Raw genomic sequence first — 19,574 nt, forward strand, 5'->3', positions numbered from 1 at the left:
TAATTTTCTCGCTTCGTTTCATGCTTCCTCTCTCGAACGAGCATTTTGACCGCCGCGCCGCGCCGTGCCATTTAATTAATATCGAAACACTCTCACCATTGGACTGGAACGATTTTTACCTCGATATCGGCAGAGAAAAATTTCGTATCCTATGAATCTTTTAAGCTGCAAGTTTCTTTGGAAATTTCGGTGGGGGTCAGATAACAGACGAAACTGAATATCGAATTAGTAGGATGAAATATCTACCATGGAGGCATTACCAATCGTGGATTGAGTAGAAACAAAGAGAAGAGACGATTGGTGGTGTATAGTAAAACGATCGTCGCTGGACTTGAAATACGTAGCCATTAACGGCCATAACCATTACCGATTCGACTGAATTGTGAGGTTAGTATGGGGCTAATCTGCTACGTGCTTTACTTACCTGTCAAGAAATTAGCATATTATCTGAATACCGGGCTCCCTTAGCCTCCGATTCCCTGGGAGCTCGAAACGGTTCCTCCTTCTTTCCTTTTACTTCGTCCCTCAACAGCCCATCCTTACGATTTTTGGCCCACCGATTTTCAAATAATCACAACCTTTGAACGAATCATTCCTTGAAGAACGTCTTTCATAAACTTTGACGAAATTATTGAAACTTGTATCGAATTTCCATTAGAAATACAGGGTATCTTGTAGCGTAGAGGAAATTTCGTTGCCTGTGTACTGTACAGGCCTTAAAATCAGTCGGATCAATAATCCTGATTCGTCCCGGATCATTTTCTGTTTTTAATTATACGTGGGTTAGTCAGGGTTAACCCCATTAAGTTCGCGATGCTCCAAGAAGCTACCGATACTTTTATTTCGTTCTGCTTCACCAAAGATCCCATTATGCTCGTTTGCGTTCAACATTTTTGTGCGTGCCGCCAACACCGCCACAGGAAGTTCCTTCCTCTCTTTTCCGTCCTTTTTTCGATCAATTATTCAAACAATGTTGCCAATAGTTTCACAGAAATTAAGTTTCAATAACGAAAGGGTACCTTTTCAAAGGAATTATAAATCTCCCACATTGTTTCGTAAAAGAAGCAATTGAAAGGTCAATTTCACGATTCCCCGGATCTGGCAGCAAGAAGAAGAGGGCGCCAAGGCGACGGTCCGGTTCGCGCCAGTAACTGGACCATTTACAGTGAGCTAACAGCTTCATAGAAGGTTTGCCAAGCCAGGTGATCGCAGTTACCGGTCGAAAATGGTCGGGTCAGAGTCAGAAACCGAAGGAATAACGAGATAATCGGCAAACGAGCCGCGGTTTTCTTTACAACACAGTAAAACAGCAACAGAAGAAAGTTTTGCTTTTTATACTTGCAAGGTTTTGCACTGTTTACCTTTCTTCTTTCTACGACCTGATTCGATTCGTATTACGAGCTTGTTCTGTCGATCTTGTAACGTTCGTGGAAACAGAAAACCGCTGCTTCTAATTGCAATTGTTCCTTCTTGCGCGTCGCTTCTTGCTCGGGAACCACCGAGATCGATTTCCGGATAAGGAGGAATTCATCGTCAATTGGCTTTTTTTCTTCGTTTGAGGATCGAACGTTTCTGAGAGTGTTCCTCCCTCGAGGTTTCGCACGCTTTGTTCGTTTTATTATTGTGAAATCGTTATTGAGAAATCTCGGTTCTCACCGTGGTGGTCCAGAGGTAGATAACGACTACTGACATTTCCGAACATTTTATACTAATTTAATGAGAATGGAAGGAAGCATATCTAACCCTTTCACTGTATTGGGTTGTTCAGAAAATTTTTAGCGTTTGCGATAACTATCAATATCGAAATGTTTGTTAGCACGGTTTACAGTCGCTAAATCTTTGAATGGAGGTTCAACCGTGGGATTCGTGCTAAGGGGATCCTCGTTCGAAGGATCTGCCCTCCGCGCACCCTCTTGACTGCCGTTCTCTTCAATCTTCCCTTAATAATTGTTTTTTGCGTTTCTGTTTACGAGGACCGGCCAATGATACGCATTACGCGTGGCGTTGATTGCTCGACCCAACACCAGTTCCCTTCTACCTTCCCCTCTTTCATTTTTCTTCCCCTTTTTACACCTTCTTCCTCCACCAACCCTTTGATGCTCCAAGTAATATCATTCGTATTTCGATAAAAAAAATTTGCACGCATTTTACGTGAGTAATCGTTGGAGAAGGAAAAAACAGAAAAATAAAAGAAGCGGCGTCAATCGGAACAGGATACGACGTGGCGTTCGTAATCGTGGAAAAAGACGGGAGCCGGGTTGCATATTTATAAAATGCAAATTTCTAATTGCGGTAACAGCGACGCGAAATTAATGATTGCATTTAAAACGCTTTATCAGCGGCTGGCACATTTTAAATCGCGTAATAAGCAAGCCGCGTTCCTTCTCGCGTGTGTTTCGTTCAGTTGAACGAGAAGCGCGGTGGCATAAATTTTTGTTTAGAAAAAGAAAAGAGAAACTCGAACCTGTTTTATTTTATATTAGTTTAATAATAAGGTTTGGAAATAAAATAAAAGCATGATACTGGTAGCAAAAGGGCACTCCTTTGCAAGCTTCGCGGACAGATGACGCTGACGAGGGCACCGTTAAAAGCAAAGCTAACAGTCGAATGAACATATGGCGTGCCTAACGTGATCTTTCAAAAAGGAAGAGAAAAATGAACAAGTTCTCGTGCCATAGACATACGGAACATTACTATTTCTCCGCCTATTGGGCGGTACTCGCATTTTCGCAAACGCGTTTGCACAAGTCTGCAAACCTGACTAGAAGCCTCGATGATGAAGAGAGAAAATACACAAAAAACTATGTTCTACGTTCAATCAACTACAGCATGAATAATGTTAACCAGGTGTCTAGCACTTTACCATTGATATTTTAAACCATAAACCACAGGAGAAGCGTTAACACTTTCTAAACATTCTACCTACAATATTCTCACATACAAGATACAATTAACTCAATCAACTACCGTCAGTTGCTTCCCTAATGATCTTGGAATCTCGATACAACAACCTCGTAAGAAGCTCGAATCGACGCAACAGGACGAAGAGAAACGAAGTATCGTTTACTATTAATCTGCCAATTTATTTCGCCAGCACGTTTTAACGCGAAACTGGTAACATGCAGGTGCCTCGTTACGTCCCGTTCTCCCAGTAGAACCTCGCAGCCTAATTACTCGAGGACCCCTTCGTTAAACAGCGATAAACATCTGGACGATTAATAAGGAATACTGTTTTTCTTGCTGTCGTTCGATCCTCGTTGCATCGCGACCTGCCGATTCCCGTTTAAAAACGAGAAAAATGCGGCTAAAGGTGCGACATAAAATGAAAGAAGAGCCGACCACGTTGATGATCGAAATTAATTAATTTTCCATTCTACACGTATTAATACTATCCCTTGCAATACAAGTATTCCTCATTTTTGCTACCGACTTGTATCGTGTCATATACTAATTAACACTTTGACGACTCATGATACAAATTCGTAATTTCGACATATATACATACTATGAAAATTTTCAGATACAGAAAAAAATGAAAAAGTACAAGAGTCATTGGTTCCATAAAATAGGTGGTCATCAAAGTGTTAAAATTTATTTCTGGTGTATCGTCAGTACGTCGTTACAGTGTTTTTATATGTTTAAAAAACGTGTTAAGATCGTGCTGGCCAGTTTGTGTGTAAAGAAAGTTAGTCTAATGTCTGGAAAGGGACACGTGTAGCAGAGACCAGGTCCTCAGGCCAAGAGGCGATGTAATTTACGACACGACCCTTGACGAGTGATTTGCAGATGTCTCGTAGATACATGGCGAATGGCTTTACCGTAGTCACATTCTGCTGTTTGCCTTCCTCCAGGCAAGACCTCTTCGTTTCTCTAAGATCTGTCGTGAGAAAAAGCTGAACGTTTCTGTTTACCCTCGCTACGATCCGTGCTACGCTTCGATTAACGTTGTTTTCCACGTGTATTATGCGAGTTAACGTGGTAAAAAATAATTAAATTAATAATGGATTTGCAGCGAAAGGATGTTTCTTTTTTTTTCAACGTCATAGAAGAATTTATGAGATTGCTAGATAATTGAAAGAAAGAAGGTAAGTGGCCATTAACACCTTGGGTAATTAATACTTTGAGGGCCGGTGCCACGTATTCGGGAAAGTGTGAAACATAAGAGATACGTTATCACTCAACGATAGTAAACGAAGAAGTTGGTATGTAACAAAATGAATATTTTTTTATAAAAATGGAGTTTTTAATTAATTAAAACTTTCGTTGACTGGTTGAAAAATAACTTTCAACAAATCATCGGTAGTACAGTGGTTAGTATCCGACGAACTTTCACGCCATTGGCCACGCAAAGAAGAAATATCAAAAAATATTGATAGCTTCCAATTAATAACTAAATAATTAATGTAAATTTGAATAAATAAATTTAACACACCCAAGACTCCTCGATAGTATAGCGGTTAGTATCCCCGCCTGTCACGCGGGAGACCGGGGTTCGACTCCCCGTCGGGGAGAAATATAATTTTTGTTTTTTTGTTTAATTATGTTAATATTCTATGATTGGTGGAGGCTATTGCTAATGCCTAGTTTAATATAGGTAATATTCTCAAAGAGAAAGGAAAAGAAGAAACAATCGACTCGTGTCCGCAGCATCAAGCATCGTGATACGGTACCATCATTCTGGTTCGCTAATTATCCAAATAATCGGCGAAATTCCAACGCGGCACTAATAGTTGCCAGACAAATCGACAAATGTCACGAAACGGATCCTCGTCTCACGGAAAGCCAAAAAATCGGCTGAGTTTCACGTATCGCTAATGATGGACTGGAGAAAAACGAGCTGAATTTTCCACGAGCGAATTTCGGTGATAAAAACAGAGAGCGCGTGCCGAGGTAGCCGGAAATAAATTTCTAACTGGTCTCCGGGGGGTTTCAATTTCCATATCTTTGCGAAATATTATGCGAAGAAAGGGGTTAAAAAGATGGACTAGACGGTCGTCAGAGAGTTATGAAAATTCCAACGGCTATTTGTCATAGCGTGAACTTCCATAGATGAAGAAACATTAAAATGTATGAGAGAGCAGAGTTAAAGAAATAAGAATATAATGTACGCTAATAAGTTATAATAACTGGTTTTCCCTGTTGGATAAATGACTGTTAATTCTATGATTATCTCGATCTTAACTCGGATCTTTCAATTCGAATTTATCTCAATTTCATGAAGTAATATAATATTCTTTATAGAATAGATATAAATATTAATGTTGACCCACTGACTGTGGAGTAGATCAATCATGGAACAAGGATAAATTAAGATGTAGATTTAGATTTGCTCTTCTAAGATTTTATGAGAGACACGATGAAAAGCTTGCTCAATCATAAATCAACTTACTGTAGGGATTACATATTCTATCATGATTTTCATCATGTTGATTTTCATCAACTTTTTGTTCATGGAAAATGTCTGAGCTACTGATTAAAGTTAAAAGTGAAATTACCTGATCTTTAAGTAGAGATTTATATGAAAAGTGATACATGGGAACTCGAAGACTCACCTGAAACAAAAGTAGATAAGAGCATTCGTTAATGAAATGATTATAATCTAACAAAAATGAATTAATATATTCGACTTGACTTAAATTTAAAGTCTAGTTTAAATGTCAAATTTCGAGTAGCACGGAACGTGTTAGACGACATAGAATGACCGTGTAAAATGAATATTTTGACGCTGTTTTTCGATCATGTTAAACTAAAGAAACCGTTCGATTCGAAACGATGCCGATTCTGTGAAAAATTCGATCTGTACATGTGCGTGTATACAAACTCCGAGCTAAAGAAAGGTATGTGGCAGGTGGCCGCGCGCGATACTTTGCATATTCATCGGTTTCTCGCTTATCGGCCCCATATTATCACGGCGTGCTTAATTGACTTCAGATTCCCTCATTAACGCTAATGGGTCAATTCCAAAACTGTTCTCCACTGTAAGGCGCCAATGAAACCGCCTCGCGAGTTACTTGCTGTTCGCTCGCGGGTTGTACTCGCGACTTCACTGATAATTTTGCCGAAATTCAAATTAAATTCTAAACCTATAGCATTTCGCCTCTGTGAGAAATTAAAAATTTTATTTTTGCAAGTATCAATATTTTTTATCAACTATTCGAACATGAAGAAACAAACAATGTAAATGGTTTTTGCATGTTTCGTGACGATGCATCACCGGAGGAACACGAATATAATGAACCGAGTTTCGGTGATAGAATGAAGCGTATAATAATTACGTGTATAATATAAAGTGCACAGAATCGTGTAACAAGGTGCGCAATGCAGCATATCGATTTAATGAAAAGCGGCGTCGTATCGAACGCATAAAGCATAAGTGTCGTTGCACCGACCAGCTAAACTGCAATTTATATCGCGATCACGAAACACTGGACAACCTCAATTTTGTGTACTCTATTTAATCAATATCGCATTACTTCAATTCAATTTCCTGCGATGCTTCATATTCTAGGCTGAATTTGAAAAAAGAATTTTCATCTATGATTCTACCACAACTTGATGAATTCGATTCGATGCCTGAGTCATTAAATTAAAGGAACTCGGCTCAAAGAATTTCTATGTCTTTCCAACGTAAGTAAGACCAACCCCCTTATAAATATTGTTACCTCTTTTCAATGGATAATATACGATCTTCCGCATAATTGATCAAGATGAACGATTACTTTGTCACATGTCTATGATTGATACTAGCTAAGTCGAAGAACTGGAAAGTTTCCGATTATGGAGCGATTAGAGTGCACGCTTGTGACAGACTTTCGCCGTCCCACGCGTCTCTAGACTTCGTAATCGAGGATGTAATTTAAACTACTTACGTCCAGACTGGAACAATTTGTCGGTAAGTCGGACACTATGACCGCTCGTTGTAAAAGAATGAAACGTTTGATGAAATTAAACCACATTCCACATTACGAATTTGAAAAGTAGCAAATGATATTTAAAGTCAACTCTCTAACCGATCTATGGTGAAACAAGTAAAAAAGAAGAAAGAAAAACTGGTGGAATCGTGGATTGAACGAATGGACAGGTGTAGAACAGAGTGCAACAGGGAAGAATGTGACGTGCACGGAATGCAACGGAGTTTAGGTTCACCGAACGACTCGAGTTCCAACGCGAAAGAGTCGCGTTTCGCGAATCGGAGCAGGGGAGGTGGAGGAGGAGGAGTTTACCTTCACTTTGCCGGGCTGTTGCAGGAACTGCAATGACTGCTATACGATCTACATACCAGCTAATAGGTGTAGCTAACCGGAAAAAGAGAGTCACTCGACCATTCGATGTCCGTTTGTTTACATAGACGTGAGTGGCGTGTGCATTTTTATAGGGAGGATCGGATGTCGGGGCGTCGAGTTAAGTTACCGTCGCTCTTTTCTCTCCTTTCTATCGCCCCTACACCCTTCGCGTCTAACCGGACTCCCTATTCTATCCCGAAAGGTACCCCTTTCTCACTTTTTTTCATTCCATTCCTTTCCTTTCCTTTCCTTTCCTTTCCTTTCCTTTCCTTTCCTTTACTTTTCTTACATTGTACCAGTAATTAACAGCGATTTATTCATAAATCTTGATCATCAAAAGTTTCCAATCGACCCATAAAAAAATATTTGAAAATCGGTAATGAGAGTCCGCCGAGACTACCAGTTCGCGCATTGAAATCACCGATCCGGAGCAAGCGGTTGCTTTTAAGAGAACATTAATCATTTGCTAAAGTAATAAATTCCTCTTTCTTCAGTTTATTCCTTCACTTTATAGATACATTGTTTATTAATTATACTGACATTGCAAAAGATCGTAAAATTAATTAACCAGATAATACAATAATTAATTATGTAGAGGAAAGCGAATGGAAAGTGTTGAGATTCGAGTAGAAAAAAAAGAAAGGCTGAGGGAAAAATCTCTAAAATGGCGACACCAGATCGGTCGCGTAACTGGTGCGTATACCACTAGTATCAGATTGCAACCGCGTCTACCGATTATTCTTAAAATCTCTCGATTTTTCATCTACCACTATCAACTGGTAAAAAGGATTGGAATAAACATGGACTGAAGGAAACGCGAGTGGATTTTCCTTGTTCGTTCGTACTACAGTTTCTTCTTCTTTTCTTTCTTTTTTCACTACGTTGTACGTTCTCCAAATGACAATCTACAGTTTCATTGATCAAACGCAATGTTAAGCTAACAGTGTTAAACACCGTACCAAAAAGGTATCATTTTATTTTTAAAACACATGCATAAGGTGAAAAAATTGCTGGAGGGTTACTTGTCGAGGAAATACGAAACAGAAAGACACAGGTATTGAAACCGTGGCTCGATACAAGCGGAACAAATCGATTTGTTAATTGTTCGCGAACTCGTATGTGCGTAATGCTTGCAAATTAATTACGCTGACAACGTTGATCGTGCGGCTGGTCCGCGTGGGTGTTGTCCCGTTCAGAAACACATTCATCAAGCCGCTTGATAAATTGATTTCGTTTGCACTACGGATCGATGCTCTTCACTGACAATCTGCCGATAAAACTCCAACTAAAACTAGATAAACGTTGTGTAATCACAACTTTCGCATCAAATCTGACACAATTCCTTTTTTCGTAATCAGGATTACGGTAACGCGACATGGGTCCTTTTTCTCACGTGCCAGCAAAGTATCGAGAAAAATGTCGGCATCCCCATAATTTCGGAATTCTTCTAAGTATAAACCCCTCCTCGATGTTCTCGATATCGTGTAATCGTAAAGAGCAGCCTCGCGGGACAATATTATGTGCTCGTAACGTTCGTATAAATTTTCAAGGGCGAGGTGGCCACGTTTCTTCGCCGCTCGATCCGTATTAATTAGCATAATTTCAGGCGTGCTGTCCGGCCTGGCAGGTGGGACAAGAGCGAGCCCGTTTCCGGCAGCCGCGCCGTCACCGCGGCTTGATTTATTTAATAAAATTACAGACGTATGAAAAAAGAAGAAAAACAAAACTCGGCGAGGAGGAAGGGTGGTTCATGATCGAGCGGCACCGATACGCGACCGGATCGCTGATCGATACTTAAGTAAATAACGGTAATGAAAATAAATTGAATAGCTTGAGTAAATAGGCACCGATAATGAAAGTAAATTAAGCCGGCATACTCGTGAACAAAAGCAATAATTGATTATGTGACGCGAATTATTGCCGCATTTGCGAGCTGCTTACGCAACGACTGCCTCGATCATTGATCAACCACGGTAATCGTTGTTCTGTTTTTTCGATTATTATCTATTACACTTGCATATCAGATGAATAATTCTTCGTGTTGTAATAAACCGAAAAGTCCATTATCATTTTGAGAGTTTATGTAATGATTTTAATTATATTATAAGCTTTAAGTTGATATATTACAAGTACGATTTAAAGCTTTATCTCCCACGGGGAACACTTTCACCCAGACTTCAGACAATATCAATTGGCCGATTTCCACGACACACCTACGATAATTCTGTAATAATCGGTACAGCCAGTTTACCTGTTCGCTCGACAGGTTAAAATAAACGCCGACAACACCCTGGTCGGGCACGTTGCAACAGAAAATCACCCTTCTACAGGTATTCACCTGTTAGGTACTTGCTACCGATTTCGCGGCTACGTGCACGCTCGATCCTCCGGCTAGCATCCCGATACACCAGCACGGATCATCACCAGCGTGTTATTACCCCGCCTAGTGGCTAGCTTCGAAGATTACACGTCTACGAGGCGGTTCCAGCCGATCCGGTCTGCTTCGAATTTGTAACATCGATTGTGCCGCAAAAATTTGCATATCACCAGGAGACAAGTCCGCGCGGGAGAGAAGACTTCATTTTTGCTTGATCATCGGCTTCTACCTGTTCATCGAGGGTTACTTGTGTTCAAAGGGGTGGTAGCTAACTGATAAAAACCCTCGGGATATTTTTGTGCCAAATTTCAGAGGCAAATTACCGTATCGAAGGGAAAAAGACAATGAAGAAAGATTATTTGAGACTACCTTTGAACACTTAAATTCCCATAAGCATGAAATGAAAATATTTAGCTTTTTTCCAAAAATACAAACTATCAGCGTGAGCGTGCAACGTCATTGCGTGACATGATTTCAAAGGAATTGGATGTTAAGTTCGAAATGACAGTGTATTAAAGCGTTTTAACGATAAACATTCGATGACCATGGGGGAAGAGACGGGACGTATACCTACTCGTGCACGGCAAGAATTAATTAATAAAAAGCGACGCGGTACAGATTGGCGTGAAATTGCCGGTTCGTCGGGGCCGAATTCGCGGTAAATACCAATATTCTGTCGTTGCTGGAATTTCGAATAAATATGGACGGCTGGATCAACGTATCATTTCTATGCTAATGGCGTCGATACACAGACCGACCACTTTGGTACCGACTGCTTAAAGGTCGATTTGCACATACTTGAACGTCGGTCGCGGTGCGATTTCGTAATTACGATTGCGTAATAAACACCGAATAACAATCGGACCGACTACTTATGCACCATTATTCGTTGCTGTGACATTATCTTCTGAATTAAATATGGTTGAATAAAAATAGTCTAATAACAATATCCAGGTCTGGGGTAGCTTAAATGCACTCAGTAATTTATTCCGTAAAATCGACCGTAACACCCAAAAATTAACCGAATCGCTTCAACGATGCGTTACAAAGGAGGCCAGCGTTCAGACTAAATCATGATCGAGAAAATCTGAGCAAAAGAAGGACGAGCTACAGGAGCATTCGCAATTTCGCAATCTTGCGATCCCGCAATTCCCGCGGCCGCGGCCGGGTGAAAAGTTGAACGTAGAAGCGTACACCAGGGCGAAGATGATGAAGCCAGAAAGGGAAGATCGGGCACCCTGTGTTTACACGGCAAGCTGGACCGCCCCGCGAGCATTAGCTCTATCTTTGCACCGCCCAATTTCGCCTTTCTCGAATGCAAATTCTAGCGAAATCAGCGGACAGGGAAATGAAGGGGATGCAGCGACCACGATCACCATCTAACCGTTCCGCTTCTCCCTTTACACTTCTCTACAATAATCAACGGTTCATAGATCCTTACGAATTAAGAACAATGGACCCTCAATTTTTATTTAATTAAACTGTCACCAATTTTTGCTTTTCTTATTGTAAAATTTTTATTACACTAGTTATTCAGAGGAACAAAGCGTTTCACCATGCTAAAAAACGCAAGCCACACCTTGCTGACGAGAAAGAGGTCAGGATATACCGACCAGCGAACACGAAGTACAATGTGCGAATCGAATGGAGGTCCACGAAGGAAGAGTAACAACGATACTCGAACTAATGATACCGCCAACAAACTAATTACACGAAATAGCGGAACGCCGCGCCGGCTCTCCTATCGCGCTGTTTCGATAATTATTTCGCGTATTTCATGAAATTACACTCTTTTGCTTCCTCGAAACGGTATACCAGCTTTTTTCTCTCTTTTTTTAATCGCATCTGAAACTCTGAATATTTTTTTAATTATAGCTGTGGCAATGAAAAAATTGCCAATTCAATCTTTGTCAATCAGTAAATAACTAAAGAAAGGAGATACAAAACCAGCGTACAACATCGTACCCGAAAGCCCTCCAACTACCTCCGTATCCGCTCTAATTCTCAGCGAAGCGATTCCTCCTGTCAGCTTGAAGGAAATCGTCGGACGTTCTATCCCGAAAGGCAGCAATCATGCTAGTCGAACTTCCAAAATTGCCCGGACTCGTACGCGAGTCGACAACGATACTCTCGCGATGTATATCAACTACTAATTGTAAGAGTTCCTTCTTTTTTGCTGACGGTCAATAATTAACCCTGTTCCTCGGCAATTTAGTCGTTTACTCAAACAGAGAAAGAGAAAGATAGAGAGAGAGAGAGAGAGAGAGAGAGAGAATACGGCACATGACATCGACCAGCGGTGTTGGGTCCTCGCGGAGCAGGTACTTCCGGTGTCAGGAGACGACCACCTCATTGTCATTACGTCACCAGAGACTGTGATTTGGTTTTTCAAGCATCCGTTTTTCTCACCGCGAGGAATACGGCTCTTGATGATCGTAATTATACCGAAGCCGATTCAGAGAAGGATATTTTTAAGCGAAGAAACGTGTAGGTATGATTCGAAAATGTGGACCAAGGCCTAATTTAAGTCTACAACCTAGATAAATTTCATTCTTCTGACAGCAGTAATGCTAGAATTATTTAGATAGATTGAGCGTATCAGTTCGTCGAAGCAGATACAAGAAACAATTAATAACTCGTACAGAAGAGGCGTGCATTCGTTTAAGAAACGTTTTTCCACGGTTTCCTTAACAAGATTCAATATGGAACGACGTGTAGTAACTTTAAAAATATCCTCTATCGCAATTTATGTACATTTAGTTCAATGATTGATGAACGGTTGTGCGGAACTTGAAATTATCTCTATACTTTTTGCAACAAGAAAGTGTAGTACTCCAATTATACATTTTTCCTTTCAACGAGGACGAAGAAAGGAAATACGAATCGATACTGGATGATCGATCAGACGTTTTAACGACGTGGATTATTATCGAACAGAGCGAAAAATCGAAAGTGGAGAGAAGGGAAGAGGATGCCGCGCGCGCCAAACAAATCGCGGCTAATAAGAAGTTGATACATGGTGGCGAGCTGGAGGGGGCCAATACATAAAAATAAGATAAATTTTACACTTGGCTGGTGATGAATGGCGGGATGAATTATTGAATAGTTAAACACACAGCGCCGTACCGGGCCAGGTTCGCCCCAAGCCGAGGCCCAAAGCCGGATCGATGAATCGTTTGAGACCCAGGGCCGCTTCTTTCACCACGAAATCTTCAATTTCATCTTGTTCTTTGTCTGTCAACGACCACCTTTCTTTCCTATATTTTACGCATTTCTACCACTGCATCGACTTTGTCATACTTTTAACCCATTTCCATAATGACTCTACCCTTTCTGTACGTCAAAATCAACAGCCTACAAGAAATCTCCATCAACACAAAGATACCCTTCGTAAACTAAGAGTTTCAATCAACGGTAATCACATGCAATTATAACTCGCAACCCGTTTTATTAATTAAACCTCATCATCATTCTCGTTTAAGGAGGTTCAATCAGCATCGTGGCTGTTTTTTCGCGGGTCCACTTTTCAGTGCGCCAAGAAAGGAGAGGTTTAAACGAAACAGGCGCACCTCCGTTCCTGCAGCATAAATTCACCTGCACATTTCACTTCGTTATGGCTCTATTCACGGTGCCGTAACCACGAGGACGGATATTCCTTGCTGTGCGGCCCATTCACCATTGGACCGGGCCCCATTCGGTCCAGCAGCTTCGAACGCGGGTGGAAGATGCACTGCGCGTCCTGCCGATTGTTTAATCGCTTCGTTCTACCCTTTACCTTGTACCGGATTATTTCGTGGAAACTTTGTTTCTCGATGAGCCAACATTACTTACTACTAATTTTCAATGTTGAACAAATACGAACTGGGATGGGGAAAAAATTGTCTGTTTTGATGGAGGAAATTGAAGAGGATTGTCAAGGATAGAATAACGAAAAATTAGTGTCCGCGAGTGAAGATGTAGAGAAAGCAAAGGGGGTCGGAAGCGACAGGGTAATATGTAATGGGGCACCAATTATAAGCGTGACACGGGGCATCGTTATAATTGGATACGAGGTGTTAAATCTGTTGGGTGTGGCTGGTTACGGGAGTTATGAGTGTTCCAGCAATAATGGTCTTGTCGCGGGCTCGGGCTATACATATCTCTCGCACGAGCGAAACGCATCACGGCGCCGACTAACGCGCGAGGGGAGTCTATTAAATTACACATCGTGTGCTCGGTACGACGTAGAAAGTAGGTAAACGATATCCTCCATCGGCCACGGAATTAAATCTTGCCCTGATCGTACGACATCTAATCGTTCCTCTCTGTCACAGGACTACGTTGATAACATTGCAGCTTTCAACTCTTCCGCGAGTCCTGGCAAGCTGATCGAACTCGCGGCCATTTCGAAACGCGCTATATTTTACAATAGAAATAAATTTGATTCTTGAGAAAGTTTGATAGGAACGAAGCTCGTTCGAAGATCTTTGACCGGCTGAATGGAGGAAAGGCCTGTGAAGCAGGTTCATTACAAGGCTATAAACGCGCGTTAGAAGACCATAAGGAGGCTGAGCAATTACTTAACAACAAATCAGCCGAAACTCGGCACGACGGTTGTTCATCAAGAAATCATCGACCTCCTCGTAAATATCCTCGGTTATTCTCGTGGTTCTTTAGTAATTTCCCGTGTTTCAAATTGTTAAATTCGAACATAAAATTGCTCGTTTGTCTGATTTATATAATCCATAATGTTATATATACGTTATATAATATAATTCCTTCTGGTTAGGTTCTTTACGTTTCCTTTATACTATTATCCTAACGAAGTAAAGTAGCAAACTGGAAGTTAAAGAGCCCAATACTTGGCACCATTGAACGTAAATACCAGCCTTTACAAAAAATTGTAAAATATTGAGAGAAATAAATGTGCAAGTATCGAAAAACGCGTCGCTTAACAAAGATGAAATTCGGCAAATTCGGCAAATTCGGCAAATTCGACGTATCGTGGTTCGAAAAGGGTCGTCTGTGCCTCACAGAGATTCGGGGCCTCCTTCTCAAAGAACGAGAACGAAGCTGACAGTCGATCGAGCGAAGACCAGTCGAGAGAGAGACTGACTAAAGTATAATCAGCTTTCGACTGAGTCCGCGGCCGCGTGTAATAACAGTAATCCCTTCGTTCGCCGGTAATTTGGCTGTTCGCTCAAAACTCCAAATTATAGAAGCTGCTGTCATTAGGCCACGACGGGCACCGTGCATCGCGGGCCACCTTTTTCCCCGAACCCTCGGGAATTTTGGGAAACTCCATACTGCCCCTTCCTCGTGGATCGTTAGCGATTAAGTCACTATTCTATCATGATTTTCCGCGATCCGAATGCAACATTCATGACAAATTTTCGATAATTAAACTCGGTATCAAGGTAATACAATCTGTAGGGTGGTAGAGGGAAGAACAATAATTTCTTTTTAGAACGATACGTGGTGAAGGAATAATAAAATCCTGCTGCTAGTTAGTGATAAATTATTCATAAATCTGCATGGTTCTGATTATCAGTTCACTCTTCTCATGTGACATTTTCATGTTTTTCTTCTATAGGTACTAACCACTGACGCATTATCACGTCCTGCTGATCAAGAGACTATTAGATCTACTTAGATATCAGGGCATCCATAGTAAACGCGATACTACGTTAATAAATTTATTATCTGAAAGACCTAAGCAAACAACCCAACGACTCTCCACCTAGCAAAAAACCATACCTACCGATGATGAGTGGATTATTGTTCATCAATGAGACTATAGACTCTAGCGGCAAGAGGTCAAAATACCGCGTGTATCTTCTAATATCTAGAAACACGTACAAGATTCACGTCTTTAAACTCATCCTAGGAGTTCGAGAGAGCCCGAGGGAAGGACTATGCGATCCCTAGAAGCTGAAGAAGAAGCGGAGAGCGAAGCAGACAGAATGCCCCGGGCTACAAACTCCTCTCATTCTTTATCGTATCAAAAAGAAAACTAGTGAGATGGAACGAGAAAAGGATCGTCGACCGTACACCTCGAAACACCGTTTAAAACTCCATTACGCTCGCTCGTGATCCGCTTGATCGCGAAGCGGGTTCCTTCGAACCTCTGTTCAAACTGGCGAACGATTGTCGATCGTGACGCGTTCTTCGATCCTCTGACGATCGAGAGTGATCGAGGATCCTTCGGGAAGATTGATCCTTTATTTTCTCCTTCAGATGCTATGGCTTTCAGAGGGAAACTTTAATTTTCAGAGAATACAACTTTTATTAATGTTCTGAATTTTCGGAAACGATGATTAAGGGGGGAATCCATTTGTTTCTTAGATCGACAGCCTTTGTTTTTTTAGTTAGAACACTGTAATTTTTGAAGGAAATTTAAATCAAAACTTCATGAATCTTAAGATTTCATATCAGCATACAACGTGAAGAGAAGTAACGTAAAAAAAAAACTTCACCGGTTAAACTAGTACATTGAAATTTGTGTTATCCCCTTGATAATCTAAGTTTTATGCAAAGCAGTAATCAATAATTCAAGAAATAATGTCATTTACGAGTTCTTACGTCGGCATAAAAATATATTTCAAGCGAACGTGCGACTTATCTCGAGAAAATGGTGGAGAGGGAGAGAGGATTATGCATAATACGATGAAAAACATATATCGACAAATGTAAAATATATTCTGAGAACGCGGGTCATTATAATAAAGCAATGCTGTTGGTTTAAATTACCCTATCGTTTGATTATGTCACGCGTCTCTTTTATGCCCGTTATAACCAACCGTTCCACCATGAATATTCATCCTCTCGTTATCGATAAACAATCGTAATTATAATTGTAAAACTCGGCCCGATAACTATCTTTTTAACTTCTTCTCGGTCGACATCATCTTTCAAGTTTCGCGATTTAATCGATCGTTTGGAAACCACGTACCCCAACCACGTCTACGTGCTAATTAACGGGAACGACAAATTGAGTTACGCGCGATAGAGTTTCCAAGCCTTATTTTACAGAAGTAAAGTGGTTTCGAGATTTTCCAATTTTACAACCGAAAACTACCCCTTTTATGGGACATAGGAACTATAATTCTATAAAATTTAATTAACCGGATCTCAGAAGACTCACCCCCTAGAAATGAAGTTGAAAGGAAACTCTGCAACGTGGAACTTAAATTCGTTAAATCAACAATGTGTATCCATGCCCCAACTCATGATACGGTAAAAAGAAAAAAAGAAAAGAGAAAGATGATGCTTGATTCAGCTATATCTCAGCTAATTACGAGCAACGTATGCTAACGATTCGAGTAAAGTTCAGAGGGATATTTCTTTGGCCAGAGGTTCTGCCCTCCCCTTATTCGCAATCAGTGCCGCACTCCGTCTCTGTCAGCTTAGCACCGGTTATCCCCGGTCTATCTTTCTCTTGATGTATCGAACATTACACACGTATATGTATCGTGTGTCGCGGGTTAGTCTGGCCCTTATATATTTATGCGTGTCCGATAGTCGTGCTCAAACGATCACAAGCCAGCCTCGCGTTCAAGCGCGAGCCATTTCCGTCTGCAAATTAAAAGTACGCGGGATTACGCGCGCAAACGCGACGACGAATATCCTTCTCTTCAAGGATCTCCCTTTGTACCGTATCTCCAAATAGAATTCTGAACGGAAGGGATGACTTCGATAATTCGAAGCATCGAATTAGCACATAATCGATAAGCAAGCATCGTCTATATGTAGTCGGTGGAAGGTTGAAATCGGATGAGACGTACGCGTTTGAATCGGCTGACAACGTTAAGTCCAACGTTGGACGTGTTTCACGTGTGAACACCCTTCTTCGATCCCATTAGCTTTACTTTAGACACATGAATTGTATATGCGTCTAGTCACGATACGTGCTTGCTATCGTTGCCTACTTGAACGACCAACAAATTAACGCCTTCCAGTCCCTTCTTTCTCTTCGTCAATTTTCCAACCAACCGAGGGGAAAACACGCGTCACGATACTTCTCCACGCCATTTTCCAGATTTTTTTCGATTAGAAACAACACGAAGGGACAAGCATTTGAATAACCTAAGAAATATTGCCTCGTTTCGTGTGTTTCATCTACTAATAATAGACAGAAGAGAAATATTTCAATCCGAAGATATTAAATCTAAACAAGATTCTATAGCCATCGCATTCCGAGACCGGAAACAATTTATTGAAACAAAGTAGATCAAGCTCAATACTGTTCTCATAACGTATAGAGAAGATAATAGCTGCTTTCGGAAAATATTCACTATCGATGTAGAGAACATCAGTTACTCGATAAGTTGGTAATAGCATGCCTATCCCGATACTCGAGTATAGAAACTTTGATTACACTCATCAGTCGAGTGATTTCGCATAAAAAGCAGCTCTGATAAATTTACAAACAAGACGATCTTTACAAGATGCTTGATTACCCTAACTAAGTTGGTCCCTTAATTAATAGAAAAGAACGTTGTCGCTTACCTTTTCCCGTTTCGGCGTCGTCTTTTGGTGGCATAGACGGTTCCCAGTTGGCTCATGGCGACCGGGTTGTTGGGGCCCGACGCCGAGGTCGGAGTCGGCACCGGCGCCGAGGTGGGCGTCATCGCGGGATCAACGACGTGGGGCTGAGGGTGAGAGGCGGTCAGGGTGAGCTGAGATCCGGGGGATAGCATGCCGCCGTCACGTAATCCGTCGCCGCGAGGGACGCGTTCGCTGGTCCACAAATCCCGGCGACCACCCCCTGCACGCCACCCCCGACGCTGTTCCCGCTACCACCGCCACTTCCTCCTCCACCTCCACCTCCTCCTCCTCCTCCTCCTCCTCCTCCTCCTACTACTACTACTTCCCCTTCTCCACCACCCCCTCCTCCAGCGACACCGACGACACCCCCAACCACCCCCAGCCCCGCCGAGGCGGTCCTGTCCAGCGCGTACACCGTGCAGACCGTGACGCCCTTTGCTTCTACCGACGCTACGTCATCGTCGTCTGTCACTACCAGCTGCCGACGTCCAGCTTTCCACTCCCGATCCCGCTGCTGGACGTCGGGACGTTGCAGCTGCGACAGCTGTTCCCGTTGCGGCAACGTAACACTGATAACCGACACTTCTCTACCTCTTTTCGCGCCCGTTCACCGTCAAAATTCGCGTACCGATCTCGACAACGCCGCCTCGCTCCAACCGTTTATGCTTCGACAATAATAACGCACCGGTCGATCGTACAGTTTTCCACGGCAATAATACAATCCGGCTACCGGATCATCATTCCCGGCGCACTAATGTTTACGAATTGTATCGGAACGCGGCAGACGCCATAGCAACGAAAGATCATCTTCCAGCCTGTTTACAGTGAGCTTCTATGTATACGTTCACAGTCGTCTACCTGTTTACTTTAGTTCACTGTCACTGATTCATCGAGGTGAGAACAACCGAAATACCAAACAGTCGATCACCATTGTTTGATATCGCGAACGGACAATCACTACCGTCGAATGTCAGTGCATCACTCTGAACGTCGTCCAATCGATCATGATCCCGCCTCGATTGCTCTCGAATATCGAAGCTCGTGCAAGTTTGCGACCCCTGGAGAGTAGCGTCGGTACGACGCCCTCATCGTCAATCTCGGTTTGTTGTCTTCTCACTCAACTTGTCACGCACTCTCACTAATAACGAAAAGTAATCCTTGCTTCTTGATAGAACACGGTACCCGGAGTACAAGTTCTAACCTTAAAACACCGTGAAAGTAGACCGTACGTCGCGGACGTCAGTACGTTCGTCGAGCGGCGAAAGCATTCGAAACACGTTTCTCGATCGGATCGCGTCACGTGCGCGTGGAAACTGAACCGCGCATCCCTCTCTCACCCGCCGAACATTCGCTCCCTCCCTTCGTCCGCGGTATCCCCCACCTCTTTC

The 19,574-nt window shown here is 42.0% G+C and overlaps 1 protein-coding gene and 1 non-coding gene across 3 annotated transcripts in view; one reads left to right on the forward strand and one right to left on the reverse strand.

Moving 5' to 3' along the window:
* Positions 1-18,399, reverse strand: part of LOC114876418 (circadian locomoter output cycles protein kaput) — an 84,608-nt gene extending 66,209 nt beyond the window's left edge. For both annotated transcript variants that reach the window (XR_003789382.2, XM_029187876.2), the window contains exon 1: positions 18,148-18,399. Coding sequence is in view for 1 of the 2 variants with exons in the window: in XM_029187876.2 (XP_029043709.2) it covers positions 18,148-18,338 (191 nt within the window). In the remaining variant the exon portion in view is untranslated. The remainder of the gene's footprint in view (positions 1-18,147) is intronic.
* On the forward strand, positions 4,440-4,511 carry Trnad-guc. The gene has a single exon. It is a non-coding gene; the product is annotated as a tRNA-Asp (tRNA).
* Positions 18,400-19,574: the final 1,175 nt, after the last annotated feature.

This window comes from Osmia bicornis, chromosome 8 (genome assembly GCF_907164935.1).
Source record: "Osmia bicornis bicornis chromosome 8, iOsmBic2.1, whole genome shotgun sequence".
Lineage (NCBI taxonomy): Eukaryota > Metazoa > Arthropoda > Insecta > Hymenoptera > Megachilidae > Osmia > Osmia bicornis.